Below are 21378 nucleotides of genomic sequence, written 5' to 3'. Positions count from 1 at the left end.
TTTATTCATTTACAATTTTCTACAATGTATAAACATATATCAAGTCTCAACAATCCATTGCTAGTCGATTACAATAATTTTTTTACTATCCATACGAGCCCCAAGTGAAAAAAGAAGAAGGTAATTACCTTCGATGAATGACCTACTTTCACTTTGGAGGATCAGGTCAGGAAATCGATAAAAAAATCATATAAAAACTCACTTACTTTTCATATAAATTACATCCCTAGATTCCTGAGACATTTTTCTCCACGTTTAAATAGGTCACATGGTGATCTGCGGAGGTTTTGTGTCTTGTTTTCTGAGTTTGTTCTACAATTGTTGTCCGTTTGAACCTCGATTCACGGAAGTGAAAATACAGCGACATCTGTGTGGTCTTTTGCTATGTTGAAATAACTCCGTATGACTAAACTGTCCCTGTTTTTGTTTACCAGTTTTATAGATGGGTTCCGAATGCAATGTAGCTATAAGAAAAGGTAAGAGATATTCGAAAAAAGTAGTTTTGCCGGTCTTTTACAAATTAAAGAAAAAAACAGTTAACAGGGAACAGTTTAGTTCGTATGGATAGTAAAAAAATTATTGTAATCGACTAGCAATGGATTGTTGAGACTTGATATATGTTTATACATTGTAGAAAATTGTAAATGAATAAAAAAAACGCCAAAATTTTATTTTAGTGAGGTCCAAAAAAAAAAGGGGAGTCCATTCCCCAAATACATGTGAGTTTGAACACCTTATTTGATTTCGTGATCACCATACAGTACTATCCAACTGAAATGTGAACTACTTTGAAATATTTCGTAAATTTTTACCTTAAAGAATCCTGGTCCTGAGTAGATTTGGAAGTTGTCGTCAGCAAAAGATTAAAACACCGTTCATTGCGGGCTTCCATTGTCGTTGATTTCTGTATTTTATGCAATGTCAATTTCATCATGGAATACTTTTTCCACAATCAGAGGTCCATTAAGGGATACAAAAAGTTTGATATTCAGTATGCTAATAATATATAACAGTTACGATTTGAAAATCAATTTTAATTTAGGTTACAGTAAAAAAACAATAATAGGTCAATGTCATAAAGATATAAACTTTTTAGTAATCTGAATAAAACTGGGGAAAGGAAGGGTGCAGTAAAATATCGCCCTTCCCCAGTTTCGCAGTCTCATACATATTTTTTGTTAGGGGATATGAAACTGGGGGACAACGAGGTTCTACCAAGCCCTTCCCCAGTTTTGCGTCGAGAACAAATAGTTTATATTTTTCTGACATTGACCTTATATTTTAAACTGCAACATAAATTAATAAATTGATAGCTATTCAAATCGTTACACAAACGACAGACTTATGTTTATCCCTTAATGAACCCCTGATTGTGGAGAAAGTGTGCCATGATGAAATTGACATCGTACACAATATAGCTTTGTTACAAAATTTTATATGAAATAAACACAACTTGTTGCAGTATAAAAAACATTTTATATTTTTTATGACAATTACCTTATATTGTATGTGTAGAAGTACTTAAAGATGACAAAAAATTAAAATGATTAAAATTTTCAGTACTGAAAAATGACTGAAATTTTCAGTACTGAAAAATGGCTGAAATTTTCAGTACTGAAAAAGGCTGAAATTTTCAGTACTGAAAAATGACTGAAATTTTCAGTACTGAAGAATGACTGAAATTTTCAGTACTGAAAAAGGCTGAAATTTTCAGTACTGAAAAATGACTGAAATTTTCAGTACTGAAAAATGGCTGAAATTTTCAGTACTGAAAAATGACTGAAATTTTCAGTACTGAAAAATGACTGAAATTTTCAGTACTGAAAAAAGACTGAAATTTTCAGTACTGAAAACAACTTTTTCTCAACATTACTTAAAATGATATAAAAATTAATGTACTGAATAGTGTTGTTTCCTAAAAGTACTGTTTATATAGCGGCTTTTAATGTACTGATTAGTAATGTTTCCTAAAAGTACTGTTTATATAGCGGCATTTAATGTACTGATTAGTGATATTTTCCGAAAGTACTGTTTATATGGTGGCATTTAATGTACTGTTTAGTGATTTTTCCTAAAAGTACTGTTTAAATAGCGGCATTTAATGTACATGTAAACGCTAGTCAAATTGTTGGTAGTGTATATACTGACGGACTTTAAAACGTTTGGACGGTTGACGTCTCATTGACGCAGATCAACATCTCCTGGTATATATGAATATGAAACGAAGCAATATGGGTTTGCGTTATATCGCAAAGGTTTGCGTTATAACTTATAACGCAAACATAAGAAGAAAAATAAGAAAAAAATGTGTGGCGCTAATATACGGAAGCGTATTAGCGCCACACATTTTTTTTTTTTTTTTCTTCTTATGTTTGCGTTATAACGCAAACCTTTGCGTTATAACGCAAGCATTTGCGTTATAACGCAAGCATTTGCGTTATAACGCAAACCTTTTGCGTTATAACGCAAACATCTTTATTTCAGTTATTCATTAAGTTTTGTATATATGTCCGTCTGTCATTCATTTCGGATGTGATTTACTAGTAGATAAAAAAAGAAACATACATACAAGGCCAAATCATTATAATAAATATGCATAGGAATAATGGAAGTGCAATTATACATAAATTAAGACTGATTTGTGCATCAGAAAAGTATATAATTTAACAAGAAAATAGATATAGTTTATAGTCATATTAAAATTGAAAGATCAAAAATAATGTCATACAATTGTGAAACCTCCAAGTCAAATAGACAAAATGATCTTTCTGCTTTAAAATGAATTATTAATAAGGAAACATTTTTTTTTTAAACTCAGAATATGATCAAGATTCTTTGATAGAAAGTCATTGAATTTTCATTGCAATATAATGAAGTATTTTTAAGATGCTTGGGTAGCAATTTGAATAGAGAGAACATAATTTTATTAATAAAACATCTTCATTCTATACATTTTTTGCCAAAGGGTAGCTTGTTTGGATGTAACCTACTTTACACAGTTCTCAAACGAGAGCTTACTTTGGAAGTATATTTATATTCGGTTATAGCTATATTAGCAGGGTTGATTTTTTTCTTAGGTATAACCTCAATTTACTCAATTTTCTTTGTAATATATATACTAGTAGTAACTTGGATATCGTTTTTGGGGACCTTTATGGTTTGTTGTTTAGTGTGAGCCAATGCTCCGTGTTGAAGACCGTAATTCGGCCTATGATGGTTTACTTTTACGAATAGTGACTTAGATTGAGAGTTTTCTTATTGGCACTAATACCACATCTTCTTATATTATTCTGCTCATTATTAGTCATTGATATGATCTAATTATTCAAGCAGTTTACTTTGCAATTACTACAAAGGTGATCAATTTTATTATATCCAGCCTCCTCCATTAAAAACTACTGTTTCCTTTGAATCTTAAATAAGAAATAAGATAAAACAAATGTTTGCGTTATAACGCAAAGGTTTGCGTTATATCGCAAATGTTTGCGTTACAACGCAAAGGTTTGAGTTATATCGCAAATGTTTGCGTTATAACGCAAAGGTTTGCGTTATATCGCAAAGGTTTATAATGCGTTATAACGCAAACATTTGTTTTATCTTATTTCTTATTTAAGACGCAAAGGTTTGCGTTATAACGCAAACATAGGAAGAAAAAAAAAATGTGTGGCGCTAATACGCTTCCGTACTAATACGCTTCCGTAATATGGTATAAAAAGGCATATAGTTATCGAATTTAAGTAAACGGGATAAAACACAACTTAATCTATTTACAAAATATAGAATAATCCTTACAATTTACAATCGTGTTCGCAAGTTCACAAGATCATGATTTTCTAAATTTCTGGGTTTTTTTAAGATATCCCCAGACACCGTAACGTTAGGAGAATTTTTAACATGAATATTAAAATGATTGTGTTCTTAGTAGGAGGTTGAAAGTGTAACAGGAATATAGTTCATTTATCTAATATATCATATGTCCAAAGCCGAAAATATTTAAAATTAATTTTAGTATAAGTATTTCAGCATATCACTAAGGCTAACATCTTATCAGAAATTTAATACATGTTCATCAAAAGCAAATATTTTACATGTTACTGTCACGAAAATTTATTTCTCATTAAAGCTATGAGACATAGCTCATGTAAGAATTATACGTCGTTAGAAGAAATTAGAAATTAAAACACAAATTAGTTCAGAATATCTGCACTGATTCAATGTTGATTAAACATGTCGTGTCGATAATCGGTTTGTTACTCAAACTAATATGTCATTTAACTAGGACAGTTACCACTCAATGCATTTCTCGTGTAGCTTGTTGTAGGGTTGATTTATTTGTTTTAAATGGTCAGTTAGGTTTGTAAATGGTGGTTTAGTTTGATGGAATATCATTTGTATTGCTTTTTTATAACTTTGAACTTTTTTCAAATGTTTTTTTGTTCAATTGTATCATATATGTCATATATAAGAATCAGATCGTTCGGTCTCGTGTCAGACCAAACTACGGAATAATCAGAAATATAATCAGTGATAGCGTATTGTCGCTATTTTGTGCATTTTTCCTTTGATCTTTTTTTGTGATAATTTTCATATCATGTTTCATGCTTGAGATGGGAAAATTATCGCTAGAAACTAAGGAGGCCACGTGGCGTTGCTAACGAAATTGACTTCGAAATTGACAACGTCGTCATATGTAAAATAGCGATAAACAGATTATCATTGGACATCTCAACTCGATTGCTTTTCTCACTTTCGCTGTACCAGCTCAAGCGAGAAAATCAATCCCGTTGAGATAATCAACGATAATCTATAAATATCTAGGCTATGGAAGTCAGGAAAATATCACGTACGTAAGGATCTTGCATGATGTTTTCGACCGATATCATCTTATTTGGAGTGATGAGTTCACTATGATATACACACGAAGAAATGGTGACATATGTATTCGTATACAGCACATTAAAAGTCCGGATCAGAGTAATTAATTGACTAAAGCAGGGTTACAATTCATAAAACATTATCATGTTGACGTTCATCTAACTTGCCGCTGGACGTTAAACAGCTGTCTTTAATAAAGTATTAGAATGTCAATGTCAAACCTGAAATTAAGTGCCTCATGAAACACGTTTATTTTCCAGTGTGATCTACAGTAATTTTCTCAAAACCACTTTTTGAAAATTGTGCCCAATAGAATTTCGTAAAGAAATATTTATAATATTTAGCTCATTAGTGTTTTCTAAGTCTTCACAACATTGTAGGGTGTTTCTGAACAAGTAAACAGAAATTGAATGCTATTCCTTACAAACACCACAATTCCAGGTACAAATAAATTCAAATTGATTCAGAATGTCCGTCAACGTAAAATTAACCAAAATAACGTTGAATAAATTTGCGATGTTGCCCCGAAATTGCCAACAACACCGATGTATCGCCCTGGAAACAATACCAACCACTTTTATTTTAAATATTTTCACAGACATTTTTAACTTCACAGACACAAAATGTATGCACGGCTACATATCAAAACAAATTTACAAACGGTTCCACTCCTGCTCAAACTAAAGGAAATTTTGCGTTCGCAAACATAATATTCATAAAGCACAATGTACACGTCTGCATAAGCACAAGATGCACGTCTATATCTCGCTGGTTAACTTGAAGTGCCGACCTTCATGGTAAATATGAAGCCCACAAATAATATACATAAAGCACACTTTGCAATTCTACATAATAAGCAAAAGATGCACGTCTACATATGAGGCGGCCAATATACATGTTTACATCTAGAGCACGATCTGCACGTCTTCGTGTGAAAAACTTTATGCAAATATACATATGAAGCACAATATGTACGTCTACATAACACAAGATGCATATCTACATATAATTGAAGCACAATATACACGTATATACACAAGAAGCACATTAGACACGTCTACATATGAAGCGCAATATACACAATATATATGAAGCACAATATATATTCTTCTACAGTCTATAAATGAAAAACGATATCCACGTCTATATATAAAGCACAAAGGTTCCAGTCAACTCAGACTTTTGGAGAATTCTCTTTTTTCAAAAATACATCTCAAAGAGAAAAATTTTCAATTTTCCAAAAACTAATGTGCACATTTACATATCAAGCCCAGTCCGTTTTTTTTAATTTTTTACGTTTACAAAAAGTGTCGAGTCGAGAAACATACAAATTCGGAGTCATGAGCCATCAAGACAGTGCTCTAAAAGTTTTTAAAAGCAACATTTTTCAATTGAAGTTTCAAAACGATATCTGAAAAAATGTTTTTTAATCCTACGGAGGGGACATTAAGTGCGATGAGGTGTCATTGTTCAACATACGTTCATAAATTGTATAATTTTAAGTAAATAATTTTAAGAATTGAGAGATCACTTTCATTTCTTCATTCAATTCTTTTTTTTATGTATGAGAAAAGGTCAATAACTGTGATGAAATGAAAATGTATTTAAAAATTTGCATTGTGTGTTTACATAGTATAAATAAATACTTTAATTTCAGTGGGTGATTGGCCTTGTGTTCACGCTATAGTAACGACGGTTGAACATTTAAATTTCGTTTGATTGGAAGCAAGTCTTTGAAAATACCATCACGGCCAATGGATGTAGATTTTTTATCCCAGTTATATGTTTGTGATTCTATAATGTGAAACATCGTCAAAATTAACTTATTTATTTTCGATACGGATTAAAGTGTCTATTATACTAAGGTTTGTAAAACAGTTTTTTGATAGTTGCACTATATGTTTGGTCTAATTACTGTATCGATTGCAGATTCTTATGAAAGTGTAACATAATATCTTTTTTACATACAGAAAGATGATATTATTATTAGCAGAGGTCGTGGACAGGAATTTATATACTGTAGAGAAATATTAAGAAAACTAAAAATACAACAAAAAAAATGTTTCAGTATTGCTATTGGATACTTTCTATTTCAAAAACTATCGGACCGTAACGAAAGCATGGCGGACATTTTATCGCTAGATTTCTACAATAAGATTCTAAGAAACATGTGTCTTTGCATTGTACGAATACAATTGATATGGTCTCGTTTCGAAAACGACGTGCATGCTTACGCATCGGCACTGATTTAATATTAAAACGACCTTTCTGGGGAAAAAAAGCTTCTGATATTATATGCTTTGATATCAGTGTCTTAGAAATTTTCAATAGACAGCTTAGAATTGGTTTTTTTTGTAATTATTTGGATATTCGACCATCTGATTTTATCTTCTTTCTTCTTTTGGAATACAATATTTGATCGTAATCTAAATGTGGCTCTAGATTCTTAAATCAAGAGTCTTTGGAAAATAAATCTCACTTTTATAACAGCAGCAAAATCTCTAAAATACTAATTTTCATGGAAATGATTTTCTATTCAAATCAATATCGTAGTTTTCCGAGTCAGAGTTCTTTTTATATGTATATATACCCCCCCCCCCCCCCCTTAGTTCACATAGCTGCATATGTGAAAATTATGGAAACAATACGTACATTTAAAGATGCAAAACATATAACTTATGCAACTTAAATGTAGTGAGCTTTTTTATTTTTATCAAAAAGAAAAGTTTTCATATGATAATAAATATGTGTAACCATGCTTTTAATAATAAGTAGGGTTTAAAACACACAACCTACATGTCCCCAGACTGGTTTTTCGGAATTACTACAGTTTTGTGTACCCACACAAAATAATTGAATAGAAAATTTAAAAGCCTTATTTATATTATGTATTAAAGTGGTACAAAAATTTAAAGTGTTTAAATGGTTGGGATGACACCGAAAATAACAATGACCTCTTTCCATAGAACATTTAATAGAATTAACTTATACTATTCTGGACATGTTCAAACTTATACATACATGTATATGTATCATTGTCATTTTAATCGGGGTTTCATTCATAGGAAATTATTTGTAAAAAACAGCGCTTTCTAAAAATACATAATACATACATTTTAGGTAAATACCTTGAAACGAAGAGACATCAACTTAAAATGTAATAAAAAGCTAGTCACACTTGACAAATGTTCTGCTATCTATTCTATGATATTTACAAAATATTGCTGACACTGCATTTATATTTTAATAAATGAAAACTTTAATTTACATTTATATAACTTATTTTGACAGTAACTTGGAAATATTTGAAGGCTATCTAAAATGACACAGAAACAGTGAACACACACATTGACGTAAAAAGAAAAAAATCATTCCATTGATGAACAATTCCTTCTGTTTTGTTGGGGTGGGTGAAATGGTCCTTTTTATTCGGGTGATAAAATCATAATGATTTGGATTTTACCAAAACATTACATAATCTGTTGTTAAGTTTCCTTTAGCCATAATTATCCAAATTCTACACTGAAATTAGAAAAGAGCTATATAAATAATCAATTAAAATTGATATTGTTGAGGTTTTCTTTATTTGTTTTGTAACATCGGTCTTATTCTAAACTTTTGTGATTTGTCAATTCCCATCGATTAGATACTCATGGCATGTTTTTACATGCTATAGTTACACATACAACTAATTAGAAGAAATTCAAATTACCAATCAAAATTTACAGGTAAATTTAATTACAGTGAGGCCGTTTTCATTAATTTACCCCTTTGATTAAGAATGTCATTAGTGGTCATTTTAGTGTCTATTAGTGAAACGTATCCTACACCATTATATAATCAATAACAGGTGCGTGGAAACTTAGTTTATAGAAGTACATGTGACAAGCAGAGTAGAAATAGAGATTTTAGGTATTGTCCATTTGTCCATTTGTATTTATATCTTACGCTAAGTATAGTATTGATTTTGATGACACAATGGTGTTAATTGTAAAATACTACAAGTAACAGTGGTCAGATATTTGTTTAATCTATTGCCATAGCAACACGACATTATTCCTCGGAAATAGAAATCATTAAAGGTAAGTGTATAAATTTCATATAAATATAAATACTTTTTTTTTATTGTATCTTATAACGTGTATTGGAGAAGATACATTAATGAACTCTATATTGTTTTTCGCTTCCTTTCTCATTGTTTTAAGATTTCTATATCATTGCTTTACACCGTATTTCAATAATTAGTAGTGCATCATGAAAATCCACATTAACGAAGTTGGTGCCTTTTTTGAAGATTCAGTAAGGAAAATTATTATCTTACATATTTTGTACATACACAATCCCATTAGTTTCCTAGTTTTGAATTGTTTGATATTGTCGTTTCGGGGTCTTATACCTGACTGGTTTGCTTATTGTTGAAGGCCGTTCAGTGACCTATAGTTGCTAACTTGTATGTCATTTGGTCTGGTGATGTGTTGTCTGAATGGTTTTCATACTAGATCCTTTTATTTTAATATGAACACAAATATAAAAATAAAAAGATGTGGTAAGCTTGCTGATCAGACAAATCTCCGCCAGATTATATTAAGTGCTGTCCTCTTAACTCAATTTAGCCTTACAAGCATATTTTCTGGCTGGAGAGAAGACTCACTTTCTTTCTTTTTATGTCAATAACTGTAGCATTGATTTAAATACAGACACAATTATTTTTCTTTTTTAAAGTTTTTTTAAAGTTCTTTTTAAAAGGATCAAAGTTTATACCTACTATCTCTTTTTATTCATACTTATCAATTAACGTTGCAATGTTTTTAAAGAGTGCACGTCTCGTGAAAAATGTAAGTTTTAAACTGCTGACGTAATTGTGTTGTAACTACGCCTTTCATTTGATCGTTTCGTATTTGGTTTTCAACGTCCAGTGACAAACATCACAGGCTAAGTTTATAATCTTTAACTTAACATGTAGTGCATTAAATCACATTTTTCGTGAAACGTTTAAAAAGAAGTAAATGATACACAATAAGTAAGATCACAATACCGGTGCAAAGTATGTCAAAGAAATTTTATTGAAATATATGCAATTACAAAGTGATCAAAGAAAACTAATTACATAAGTGAAAGTCACACACCGTGGGTGAAATATAAACCATGGTATATTAAACTGTACAAAGTATACCGTTAAGGTTTCAAGGACAGTATAGAATCATATTGACTTTCCAGTTGAATAAGTTCAATATTTATTCTATTAGCAATACAGCCATTCAATTATTGGGGGCATACTGTTGAAAACATTGACCAAGTCGTTTATATACATAGTTACGGGGGAAATATTATTTTTAATGTTAAAGGTATGTGTTAAGGACTTTACTCATGCTGGTGATCAATTCAATTTATAGTCTTTTATTAAATACAATTAGAGAAGATGGAGAAGTCGGTATGATATGTAGAGGTATAAAGTAAAAAACATAAACGAAATGAAAATTATAAAATAGGAAACGAATTCAGTCTGCTAAACTTGTATAAATAGTTGTAACAAGTTAAAGATTATTTCACCGAACTCTTATAATTCAGGAGACTTAAAAAAGTATAAATAGCGAGGGTCAATTTAATCGATTCGTTTACACAATGCAAATAGTTTTTTTTCCAATTTATTACATAAGCGATGGATTAGTTTTGTATTAACGGATTAATAAAATAAGTAAGATTATATGGACTGTGACATTTTTGTATCTACACCTACACACACTTTAAGCAAACACTCCAACATAAATATAGTCAAATGTATAACAATATATTAGGCCTAATATGAAAAAATAAACTTTTGGGTAAAAAAATGATATTTTAGACAACTAATAAACCACCCAAACACACATAAACACACACAAACACATTAAAACACTCTAAAATAAAAGTTTGTCATGATAAGCTTTATAAAAGAGTAAATTGAATACAGACGAATAGCTGACATCACCCCCGCCTCCCCCTTAAATAAAACAGCGAGGACTACCAGAATTTGCACAGCAACTTTAAGTACTTAGTCCTTCCCTCACCCAATTCGTATGTCGACCAGCTAAATAGCTGAATTGTAAATTTTGAAAGATTAAAACATATATGAAATATTTACCCTAATAAAAGTTCTCAAACATTGTCATGTTATTTTTCTCTTTCAGCATTCAACAGAGGACATTAGAAGAAAAAAGGTGCTCGTCACCGTTTCGTCAGAAAAATGATACGTTCGAAGACCAGTAATCGATGTGTTCTACGTATATTGGTGCTTTTATCACTCACAACTATATCTATCGCTCAATGTAAGTTTTCATCAAACATAAAAAGCAAGTGAATAGAAAACATCTGTATCTGTCTAGCAACAGGAATTTTTAGCTCAAAGGATATATATATATATAATCATAAAATCGGGCTATTGCATGTGAAGCATATCTTTTTTTCCTATTTTAGTGATATACAGACTTAATGATTTAAACATCAGCTTCAGAGTATACAATATAATATTATAATCAGAGCGCTTGATTAAAAAAAGAATTTAGCAAATAACGATGCTTGTTTTGGGGTACAATTGTGTTTTAGATTCGAACAAAATGACTCTTTTAATTTTCTCTTACCTTTTCTACATCTGTGTATTTTTATGTGCGCCAGGTTATAGATATAAATAAAGATAACCCGGCTTTATAAGACTTTTATTACAAATCTGTATTTCTTTTTATGCTGTTTATTTATCTAGCAAACATTGGTAAATATATTTTCACTTGCTTGTATTGTGTTTGCATATACACCAAGGGCCAGGATAGATCGTTAACCGGGTACAGGGGTATATCCATCCCCGGTCTATCGTATATGTATTCTCTGATAGGCATGATAAACCGGATATAGAAAAATTGATAGCCAAGATATGCAAAGGGACAGGGTATACCTTGTTCGGGGGAGTTTAAAACCAAGATATGTAAAGGGACAGGGGATAGCCGGAATATACTTTGGACAGGGGGATTTATAGACAAGATAGGCAAAGGGACAGGGGGTAGCCGGAATATGCATTGGACAGGGGGGGGTTAACGCCAAGATATGCAAAGGGACAGGGGGATTTATAGCCAAGATAGGCAAAGGGACAGAGGGATAGCCGGAATATACCTTGGACAGGTGGAATGGATAGCTAGGCTATACCGTGGACAGGGGAATTTATACAATAGATAGGCTAAGAGACAGAGGGAATGAATAGCCAGGATAGATCACGACATGGGAAGTTATAGCAAAATAAGTAAACGAACAAGGGAATGAGCAATTTATAACCACAATTGGTAAAGGTACATGGCACTCATGATATGCCGTGGAAAGTGCAATATATAGCCAATATAGGGAAAGGGATACGGGAAGTGGGGATAACCCGTGGACAGGGATTATTTTTAGCCAAGATAGACAAGGGAAAATAGGGAATAGATGGACAGAACGAACCAGTCACAGAGTGTTTATAACTAGAACATATAAGAGGCTACCGATGGTCTTACCTCTGTATTGTGCTATCCTGACTCTCCTTTGCTTTTAGCTGCTTCTTTAACGTCTTTGCTACAAACATATACATAGATATTGTACTAATAGATAGACTACTGATGATGTTGTGTGTTAGTGAGTTATTGTACAACATTTGTTTAGACATCATATCAAGAATTGGAACTGTTTTTATATCCTTCAATATACTTGTTCTTGTTATATCATGTGTCAGAACACAGTCTATCTTACTGCTCTCTTTTTCGGATCATTTTATCTTTATATGTATCAGGGTTGCGATAAATATCGTAGCTGCTATGCAGCGTTACCTAGATTAAGACTATTTAACGTGTAGCTAGCCTAGCCACTAAAAAGATCTAGATAGCCCAAAAAGTTCATCCTATCTAGGGAATCAAATATGGCGTCTTGAATGTTGTTACCAATGTAGTCAAATTGATAGGCTGGTTACGTAGCATATCATAGATAGATAATATTATACTAGCTGCTATGATATTGAATGCAACTACTGTTTAGTCACAAGGGCTCCGAAATTGAAAATACAATATCGGGTTTAATGTTTGTTTAATGGTCACTACTTTGCACGTGAATTTGTATGTTTAAAATCTTTTTCACATAGAATCAAGCTGTGTTTTTGTTGTTGTTGGGGGTATTTTTTTTGGGGTGGGGGGGGGGGGGGGGAGACACAAACCAAACACAAAAGTGATAGCATGATTGTTTGCATATTTTATTTAAAAGAAACCAATTGAATGATTTGATTTGTTTTGATTCTTATGACTTTACATTTCCGCCACAATTACATAGCAAGACCAAATGATAAAAAAGATTAAAAAAAAATATCTGAATATTCATAATTATATTTAAGCAATAATTGAATATTTGAAATATACTTTCATGATATTTAGACTCTGTTTGTATAGTCATCTCATGGGCAATCATCATATTCCCATTTTTATATTCAATTCAAATTAATGATTTTATTATGAATTCAGATGAAATAGATGAAGTTACTACAGCTTTCAAGGATTAAATAGTTTTGCTACAACTTGTATTTAAATACGTAAAAAGAGAAACAAAGAACATTTACTCAGAGTGTTTTTAAATTTTGGAGACTGAAATTGGGGACAATATGAAATTTTAGAATTCCCCCTCGTATCATTAAATAACATATGTATGTATTGTATATTTTGTAGCTCCTGGGAATCCTGTTATTACTGGGCCGACGTTTATAGTGGAGGGTAATTCAGTAGGGTTGACGTGTACATCGTCCGGGGGTAATCCCGTACCTACAGTCTACTGGTACCGAAATGGCCAACTGGTAGATGATACCCAGACCACCACTAATGGCGTCACATCAAACACATATAACTTTGTCGCTGATAAAACTCACAACCTGGCTGTGTTTGAATGTCAGGTGGATAATAATGTATTACAGAACAAACTGAGTACAACATGGTTCTTCCAAGTCTACAGTATGTATACTTTTCTTCAATTGTAAACGAGATTTGTTCATTATTAAACAAATGTTTATATGTACGGTCTGTTCCATTTTGGTCTGTTTTAATCCCATAATTGACTTTCATTCAATCTATTTATTGTGTAGGTCCAATAAACGATTAACCCAATATCAACCAAAGCACGTGACACCAGACAGCTTTTTGCTTTCACTAAAATATCACACTGAACAATAAAACTTTACCATATATTTAAAGAAATCGAACAAAAATATTAAAATGAAGCCAAAGATAAGTAAATATTCGAAAAATTAAAAAAAAAAAAAACAACCTTGGGTTTAATTCTTTTTCTTCAAATTTTAGGTCTTTTACGCCTTTCTATGAATTCTGTTTCAACAAGTTGTTCAACTTGCTGTGTCACATTATTAGAGTTGAATCTGCTCACCTGTCACTATGTCTATTATCACAAAGCGTTTTTTAGAAAATATCCGGTAGACATATTTACGAAAATGGTGCAGGTACATCTGTGTGCATATCCATAATATAAAAATGACGATTTATGATCATTTGAAATGCTTACTAGATATTGCAAATACTAATGTAAAATGATGCCATTAATCTTTTTTTTACAGCCGAACCAAATCAACCCACATTGACTGGCTCTCAAAGTCTATCACCTGGTTCTACCTACGTATGGACTTGCATCAGCACGGGAGGCAACCCCGCCCCAACACTGACCATGAGGATAGGTAGCAGTCAGTTTAATACTGGTATCACACAATCATCCGTATTGCAGTCAGATAACACATATACTGTTACCTCCTCACTATCGTGGGCACCAAGTGTCAGTAACAATGGTCAGACACTTTTCTGTGATGTACAACATTCAGAGACACGTGGTAATAACCTCCAGACAGTCAGTCTTCAGTTAACAGTTACTGGTATGCTTGTTTACATAGTTTTATTGTTAGATGTCGTGCAAACAACTGTGTTATGTATAAACCTGATATGTTTACTCGCTATTATTATTTCTTACAAACTCTTCTGTATATTTTTTTTCATAGAATAGAGCTTGTTCAAAACTGAAAACAGTATTACCTCAGATACAGTTTGCAAGAACTGCTGAATGTTACTTTTAATGTTCTATCAATTAATTTTGAATAGAAATATGTATTACGCATTCATTTGCACAAAGGAAAGAGTCAAATAAGGTTTTCCACAATTTATACAAGCACTGGGTGATAAAATGGTTAATTGATATATTGTGTTCACTCGATACGATATAGCTTTAAACGCTGATATGGGGGAACAATAACAAATTATACGTTGGAAATGCTAGACCCTTAATCGGTAAATGCTCAAAAACACTGTTGTAATGTCTTTTTAAATTTTTCAGCTCCTTTATCTGTGAGTGCTCCGCAGACACAGTATCAGCAGAATGTTGGCACCCTTCTTGTTATGAACTGTGTGATTACTGGAACAGCGACATCTATCACGTGGTACTTTAACAACCAATTGATTAACATTGCTTCTTCTTCGAAATATTCCAACGGCAATACCATCAACCCATCATTGACTGTATCAAACGTGGCTTTGTCTGATGCTGGACAATATTACTGTCAGGCAACCAATGGATTGACCACTGCCAACTCCAATACCATTACATTAACAGTTCTAGGTAATTCTTTATTTCTAACTTAGTAATGTATGTCTAATCTATCTCTCAATTACGAAATTACAGGTATTAATGTAAAAATCTTTTCTCATGAACTGGTATACTCAAAATTAGACACACACACACATGCATAAAAAAATATATATTATGTAAATATTATATAACAAGAAACTAATATTATTTTCCTATTGTGATCTCCAAAAGTTCGTTAATACTACTAATGATAAAAAGAAATGAACCTTATTTTTTTTTATTTCCTCCCTTTATTATTAATATAGTATACTATGTATTAATAAAACATAATTCAATTTTAATAATTAAAAAAAAGCCTGCCTGAATATTTGATTTTTTTTTTCTTTCCCTTATTTTATTGATATTGTGTGTTATTTATTTATTACAGGGTCCATACCAGTAGTAACAGTTTCTCAGCCCACCTACTCGGGAACCACAGGACAGTCGGTTACTTTACAGTGTACAGTTTCCTCGCCTAATGACGCTCTCCAGTCTGTATCGTGGACTTTTAATAATGGTGCATCAACCATTATAATTGCAGCATTTAGCAATACAGCAAAATATAGCGGAACAACAACTTCTACGCCGTCTCTAACCATATTCAATCTGGCATCTACAGATGCCGGAACCTATACATGCTCAGCTACCAACACTATTGGAACAGGAAGTAGTAGTGCAACCTCACTCAGCGTCACCGGAAGTAAGTCATAACGATGCTATAGAGGGGAAGAGCTATATTTTCTTGGTAATTAATTCCAAAAAAACTGAAAAATCTTTAATATTTAGCGTTTTTAATAAGTATTTATTTTTTGAAAAGACAAAAATACTGCTGTGTGACTTTAAAGTGAAATATGTCTGAAGAGCATTAGTATTTCACTTTAAAGGTTTTAAAGTAAATGATTCACATCAACAAAAGATGGCATACCGATTATTTATAACTAATTATTTTTTATTCATAATCTCTGAAAAAGATATATACCTCACAGTATTGGAAGTATGTTAATAATACTGATATTTTTCAGACTTGCTTTCTGTAACTATTCCACAATCATCCTACAGCGTATTGACTGGTCAACAGGTAACCATACCTTGCACTGTTACCGGAACTCCTATCCAGACTAACGTGTTCTGGAGAAAATTGGTCAATGGTGTTCAAACTAACGTAGATATAAATGGTAACGGTAGATATTCTGGAGGTACCACCTCAAGTCCATCATTGACAATAGTCAACACACAGAGTTCAGACGAAGGAACATACGTGTGCTATGCTTCAAACAATATTGGGACATCGAACAGTCAAAATACGTTCCTAGACATTACTGGAGGTATGTACAACTATAAGTTACTGTATGTTTATGATACATGCATTAATCATAGATTTCATCATATATCTTAACATTTCGTTTTTCCTTGATTTATAAATGTTTTACTAGTAGTTGATTTATCCATTTTACAATTTTGTATGACTTCATCAATTTCAAAATGAATTAAAAAAAAAAACGTCAAATGACAGATTGATTTTGTTTATCTATTAAATATTTCTTATTTAGGATCCATTCCTTATAGTAAGTTATTCACTACCATTCTCATATTTAATAGGCGTCCCCACTGTGACAATTGGAGGATCTAACTTCCAAGTTCAGGTGGGCAATTCAATAACAATTGGATGCACTGTTACCGCCAACCCTGCTGTTACTAGTGTGTATTGGACCCGTGATATTAATGGGCAGAGTACCGTTATAGGACCGTCATCCAATCCTAGTAAATATGGTGGATCTACTACTGTGACACCATCTCTAACTATACTCAATGCTGACATTAGTGACGCGGGAAACTACCAGTGTTTCGCCACCAATAATATAGGAACTGGTTCAAGTCAACAGGCATTACTTGATGTACAAGGATGTAAGATACTTATATATTTGCAACCTGTGTTTTGCTATCTGTTTCTACTTTTAATCTGGAGTCATCATGTGAACATATTGGATATTTTTCTTTTTCTTTGTTAGAACTTGTACTTTAAGTCATTTTTACTTCTAACTGAAGTAAATATTATGATTATGGTAATGATAATTAACATAGCAACCTTTATAAATATAAATCACTCAAAGGAGCTGTTAATGGTACAACATAATGAAAACAAATCAAAGAGAGAAACAAAAAAATAAACATATAATGATAGTAATAATATTAAACATGAATGATCTCTTCATGTTGATTTTAGTAATATAATTTGCATGTATAATTGTATTTGTTTGTAAATGGTAACCATGATAATACATCGTTGTACAAATTTCATTTTTAGCGGTCCCTACAGTACGGGTAAGCTTTCCAAGCTACCAAGTTAATATTGCTGGTTCCCTCACACTTGGTTGTTCGGTTGTTTCGAATCCTTCTCACTTCCAAGTTTACTGGAGGAAGAGTGTCGGTGGAATAACAACAGATGTTGACGTTACCAATAGTGGCGGGAAATATTCCGGTTCAACGGTGTCTAATCCGTCCCTGACTATCAACAATGCTGCATCAAGTGATGAAGCTAGCTACACCTGTTATGCCACAAACAGTGTTGGAACTGGACAGAGTACATCAACATCATTAACTGTTGTCGGCAGTAAGTATAGCAAATTGCCTTTTATGTATTTGTATGTAAAGGCCTGTTTACATTTAAATATATTTTCTGGATTAAAGTTTTAATAACTAATCTAAACACTAACGTTAAATTATACTTCGGTTAACATTTTAATCCAGATTAAAATTAACGTTTCTTATGAAAGTTAATCTAGAATAAATATCGGTGGGACAAACAAAACTCCACATGAATGAAAACAAATTTAATAAAGGTAATTAAAACTAAAATAGACATTAATTTTTGAATGATTTTTTATTTTACTAGATTATAACTTTTCACACCTTTTATAACAAAGTGTCCACTCAAAGGTTGCGTTTTCCAGTATTTCATAGCAAAGTTGCCTTACTTAGAAAACTATGTTTATTGTTGATCCATTGTAGGAAAGATATACAAACTTCAGACTAATAATAAATACTTTGACTAATTTTAGATACACCAACTGTTACTATACAACAACAGAACTACAATGTCAACTTTGGTAATTCTGCTGTTCTGGTATGTTCCGTCACATCAAATCCAGCTCATACAAACGTCTTCTGGCGAAAGATAAAGAATGGCGTTACCACAGATATAAATGTAGCTAACAGTAACAACAAGTATAGTGGTTCCACAGTCAATAACCCGTCTCTACAAATAAATAGCGCTGATCTTAACGATGAGGCCAATTATGCTTGCTTTGCTTCCAATAGTGTTGGTACCGGACAAAGTACACAGACATTCCTAGATGTTACTGGAGGTAAATTACTAATGTATTAATGAACAAGTATTTTTATTTCTGTCTTTGATCAATGTTTTAGTTTTAAAAATACATTTTGTATTACAAATAATTCTGAACTTTACTCAACAGAACGTCCTCAATAAAGACATACTCATTATATCAATATCAGTATTCTAAAATTCTATTCCACAAATATTTGAAGAATACAATAGTTTTTACAGTTTGAATCATTTTTCTAAAGAGATAATCTATGTTTTTCTTCAACAGATGTTCCCGTGGTAACTATATCTTCCAACAGCTATTCGGTATCGCTAAGCGGTACAGTCACATTGCAATGTACGGTATCCTCTAACCCCACTCAAACATCAGTCACGTGGCAAAGAATCGTTAACGGTGTACTCACGACAGTAACAGTTGATGGATCCAGAATGATTGGTAGCACTGTCAGTACACCATCTCTCACCATCAGTAATGCTGTATCTGGTGACGAAGGAAATTATATATGTACTGCTACTAATAGTGTCGGTACTGGAACCAGTCAGCAGACATTCTTAGACGTCCAAGGAAGTAAGTTTTAGAATCATTTTCGTACATGTCTCTGCGTGGACAACCTCAATACTAATAAGTCTGTTGATTATGATACTTATCATTTACCTTTAACTTGTTTGTCATCGGCTATCGATAATTAGTTATTAAAGGTATCAGGACTGTATGCACGTTTCGTCTACATAAGAGTCATCAGTGACCCTCAGATTATAACAGTTATTAAGCCAAAAAAGTACAAAGGTGAAGAGCATTGAGAACCCGAAATTTCAAAATGTTGTGCCAAAAACTGCTAAGGTAATCTATTCATAGGATAAGAAAATCCTTAGTTTTTTCAAAAGTTCAAAGTGTTGTCAACATGAAAATGACCATATAACTGATATTCATGTCAACACCGAAGGGCTGACTACTGGGCTTGTGATCGGTTATTTTACCGCTTAAATGTTAATCACACAAGGCAAATTGTTGTTTGAATGAAGAGCACAAATTAAATAGCTGCTACTTTGATAGTTATTTTCTAAGGTCACTGTGTTTTGTTTTGGTTGCTGTAGTTCAATTTCGTTATGTTTTGTAGTTATTTTTATTTTGTATAGGGGTTTATAATGTCAAATTGCCAATATTGCTTTTCTTTCAAAAAACTTTTGATAACTTGATCTTTATTTAACTAGAAAAAAATTTAGAATCAAATGTATGTCTTTTTTAGATATACCTACAGTTACTGTTGGTCAGAATCAGTATTCTGGTAGCTTCGGTCAAACTGTAACAATGGTATGTACAGTACAAGCTAATCCAACAGAAACAAGTGTTTACTGGAGAAAACTAGTAAACGGACAGATGACAAGTATAGATATGAACAATGTGCGATATACAGGTTCGACTGTAGGTTCGCCATCACTAACCATCACTACCTTGGAGCTGTCTGATGAAGGATACTATCAATGTTATGCTCAGAATAGTGTGGGTACTGGACAAAGTCAACAGACATTTTTAGATGTGATTGGAAGTAAGTTGTTGTATAGAATATTATTGAATTTATGTTGACATTGATTAGGTAATTGTTTTGAAGGATCAGCAAACACACATAGATATATTGACGCTACCATATCATCTTTAACAACTGCTAGCTGTACAATTGTTATGACAAGCTTCAAATGGCTCCACGTCTATTCACATAACACAAGCGTTAGTTTAAACATATTTATTTATAGTGGATTGGGAAACAACATTATTACAACTTATAACAATCCCTTTCCACTCTGCGGGTGCGAAAGCTTCCTTAGTCTTAGCCTGCTCTTTTTTTAATCTGCTTTGGTGTTTTAACTGATATGGAAAGCTTTAAATGGTTTCATGTAAAAAAAAAAAAAAAAACAGACATGCATAATATTGCGTCATGTCACTATATATGTAACCAATATATGAATTAACTCAACAGGCAAAAATTTCACTAAAATATCTTAAAGAGAAACGAACACACAAGGACACAAAATTAATATACAATAGTCACAATGATTCAAGATTTTTGTTGTTAAAATCGACTATAATTTAAACTTACTATTTTTCAGATGTCCCTTCTGTTCAAGTTTTGTCTAACACATACTCCGTGAATCTTGGAGGCACAGTAGTCCTTGGTTGTCAAGTTATTGCCAATCCATCGGCCACTAACGTGTTTTGGCAAAAACTTGTGAATGGTGCTCTAACGAGTGTTGATATGAGTACGAATAACTTTAACAAGTACAGTGGATCTACAGTACAATCTCCATCTCTGACCATCATTAGTACTACAGAGGCGGATCAAGGGAACTACGTCTGTTCTGCTACAAACTCAGCAGGAACAGCCTCAAGTAGTCAGACATTTTTGGATGTTGTAGGCAGTAAGTGATGTTTACTGTATATTTTAAATTTAAAAGAATTGTTATTAATTTGCATTAATATAAAACTATTGTTCAAATACACATTGATA

At 32.3% G+C, this 21378-nt stretch overlaps 1 protein-coding gene across 4 annotated transcripts in view; it reads left to right on the top strand.

The window, feature by feature from the left end:
- The first annotated feature begins 6554 nt into the window (after nt 1-6554).
- Nucleotides 6555-21378, top strand: part of LOC134697558 (hemicentin-1-like) — a 33933-nt gene continuing 19109 nt past the window's right edge. For 2 of the 4 annotated variants that reach the window (XM_063559865.1, XM_063559842.1), the window contains exons 1-13: nt 6555-6740; nt 11043-11180; nt 13581-13859; nt 14474-14782; nt 15238-15519; nt 15917-16228; nt 16551-16853; nt 17128-17433; nt 17834-18139; nt 18588-18893; nt 19143-19442; nt 20122-20421; nt 20981-21289. In XM_063559865.1, coding sequence (XP_063415935.1) covers nt 11099-11180; nt 13581-13859; nt 14474-14782; nt 15238-15519; nt 15917-16228; nt 16551-16853; nt 17128-17433; nt 17834-18139; nt 18588-18893; nt 19143-19442; nt 20122-20421; nt 20981-21289 — 3394 coding nt within the window. In that variant the 5' untranslated portion in view covers nt 6555-6740; nt 11043-11098. Of the gene's footprint in view, nt 6741-8665; nt 8958-11042; nt 11181-13580; nt 13860-14473; nt 14783-15237; nt 15520-15916; nt 16229-16550; nt 16854-17127; nt 17434-17833; nt 18140-18587; nt 18894-19142; nt 19443-20121; nt 20422-20980; nt 21290-21378 lie in introns of those variants that run through there. The other 2 variants (XM_063559858.1, XM_063559850.1) reach the window with 2 other exon arrangements.

This window comes from Mytilus trossulus, chromosome 1 (genome assembly GCF_036588685.1).
Source record: "Mytilus trossulus isolate FHL-02 chromosome 1, PNRI_Mtr1.1.1.hap1, whole genome shotgun sequence".
Taxonomy (NCBI): Eukaryota; Metazoa; Mollusca; class Bivalvia; order Mytilida; family Mytilidae; genus Mytilus; species Mytilus trossulus.
Note: the sequence above shows the minus strand (reverse complement) of the source record. Positions and strands in the feature narration are given on the sequence as shown.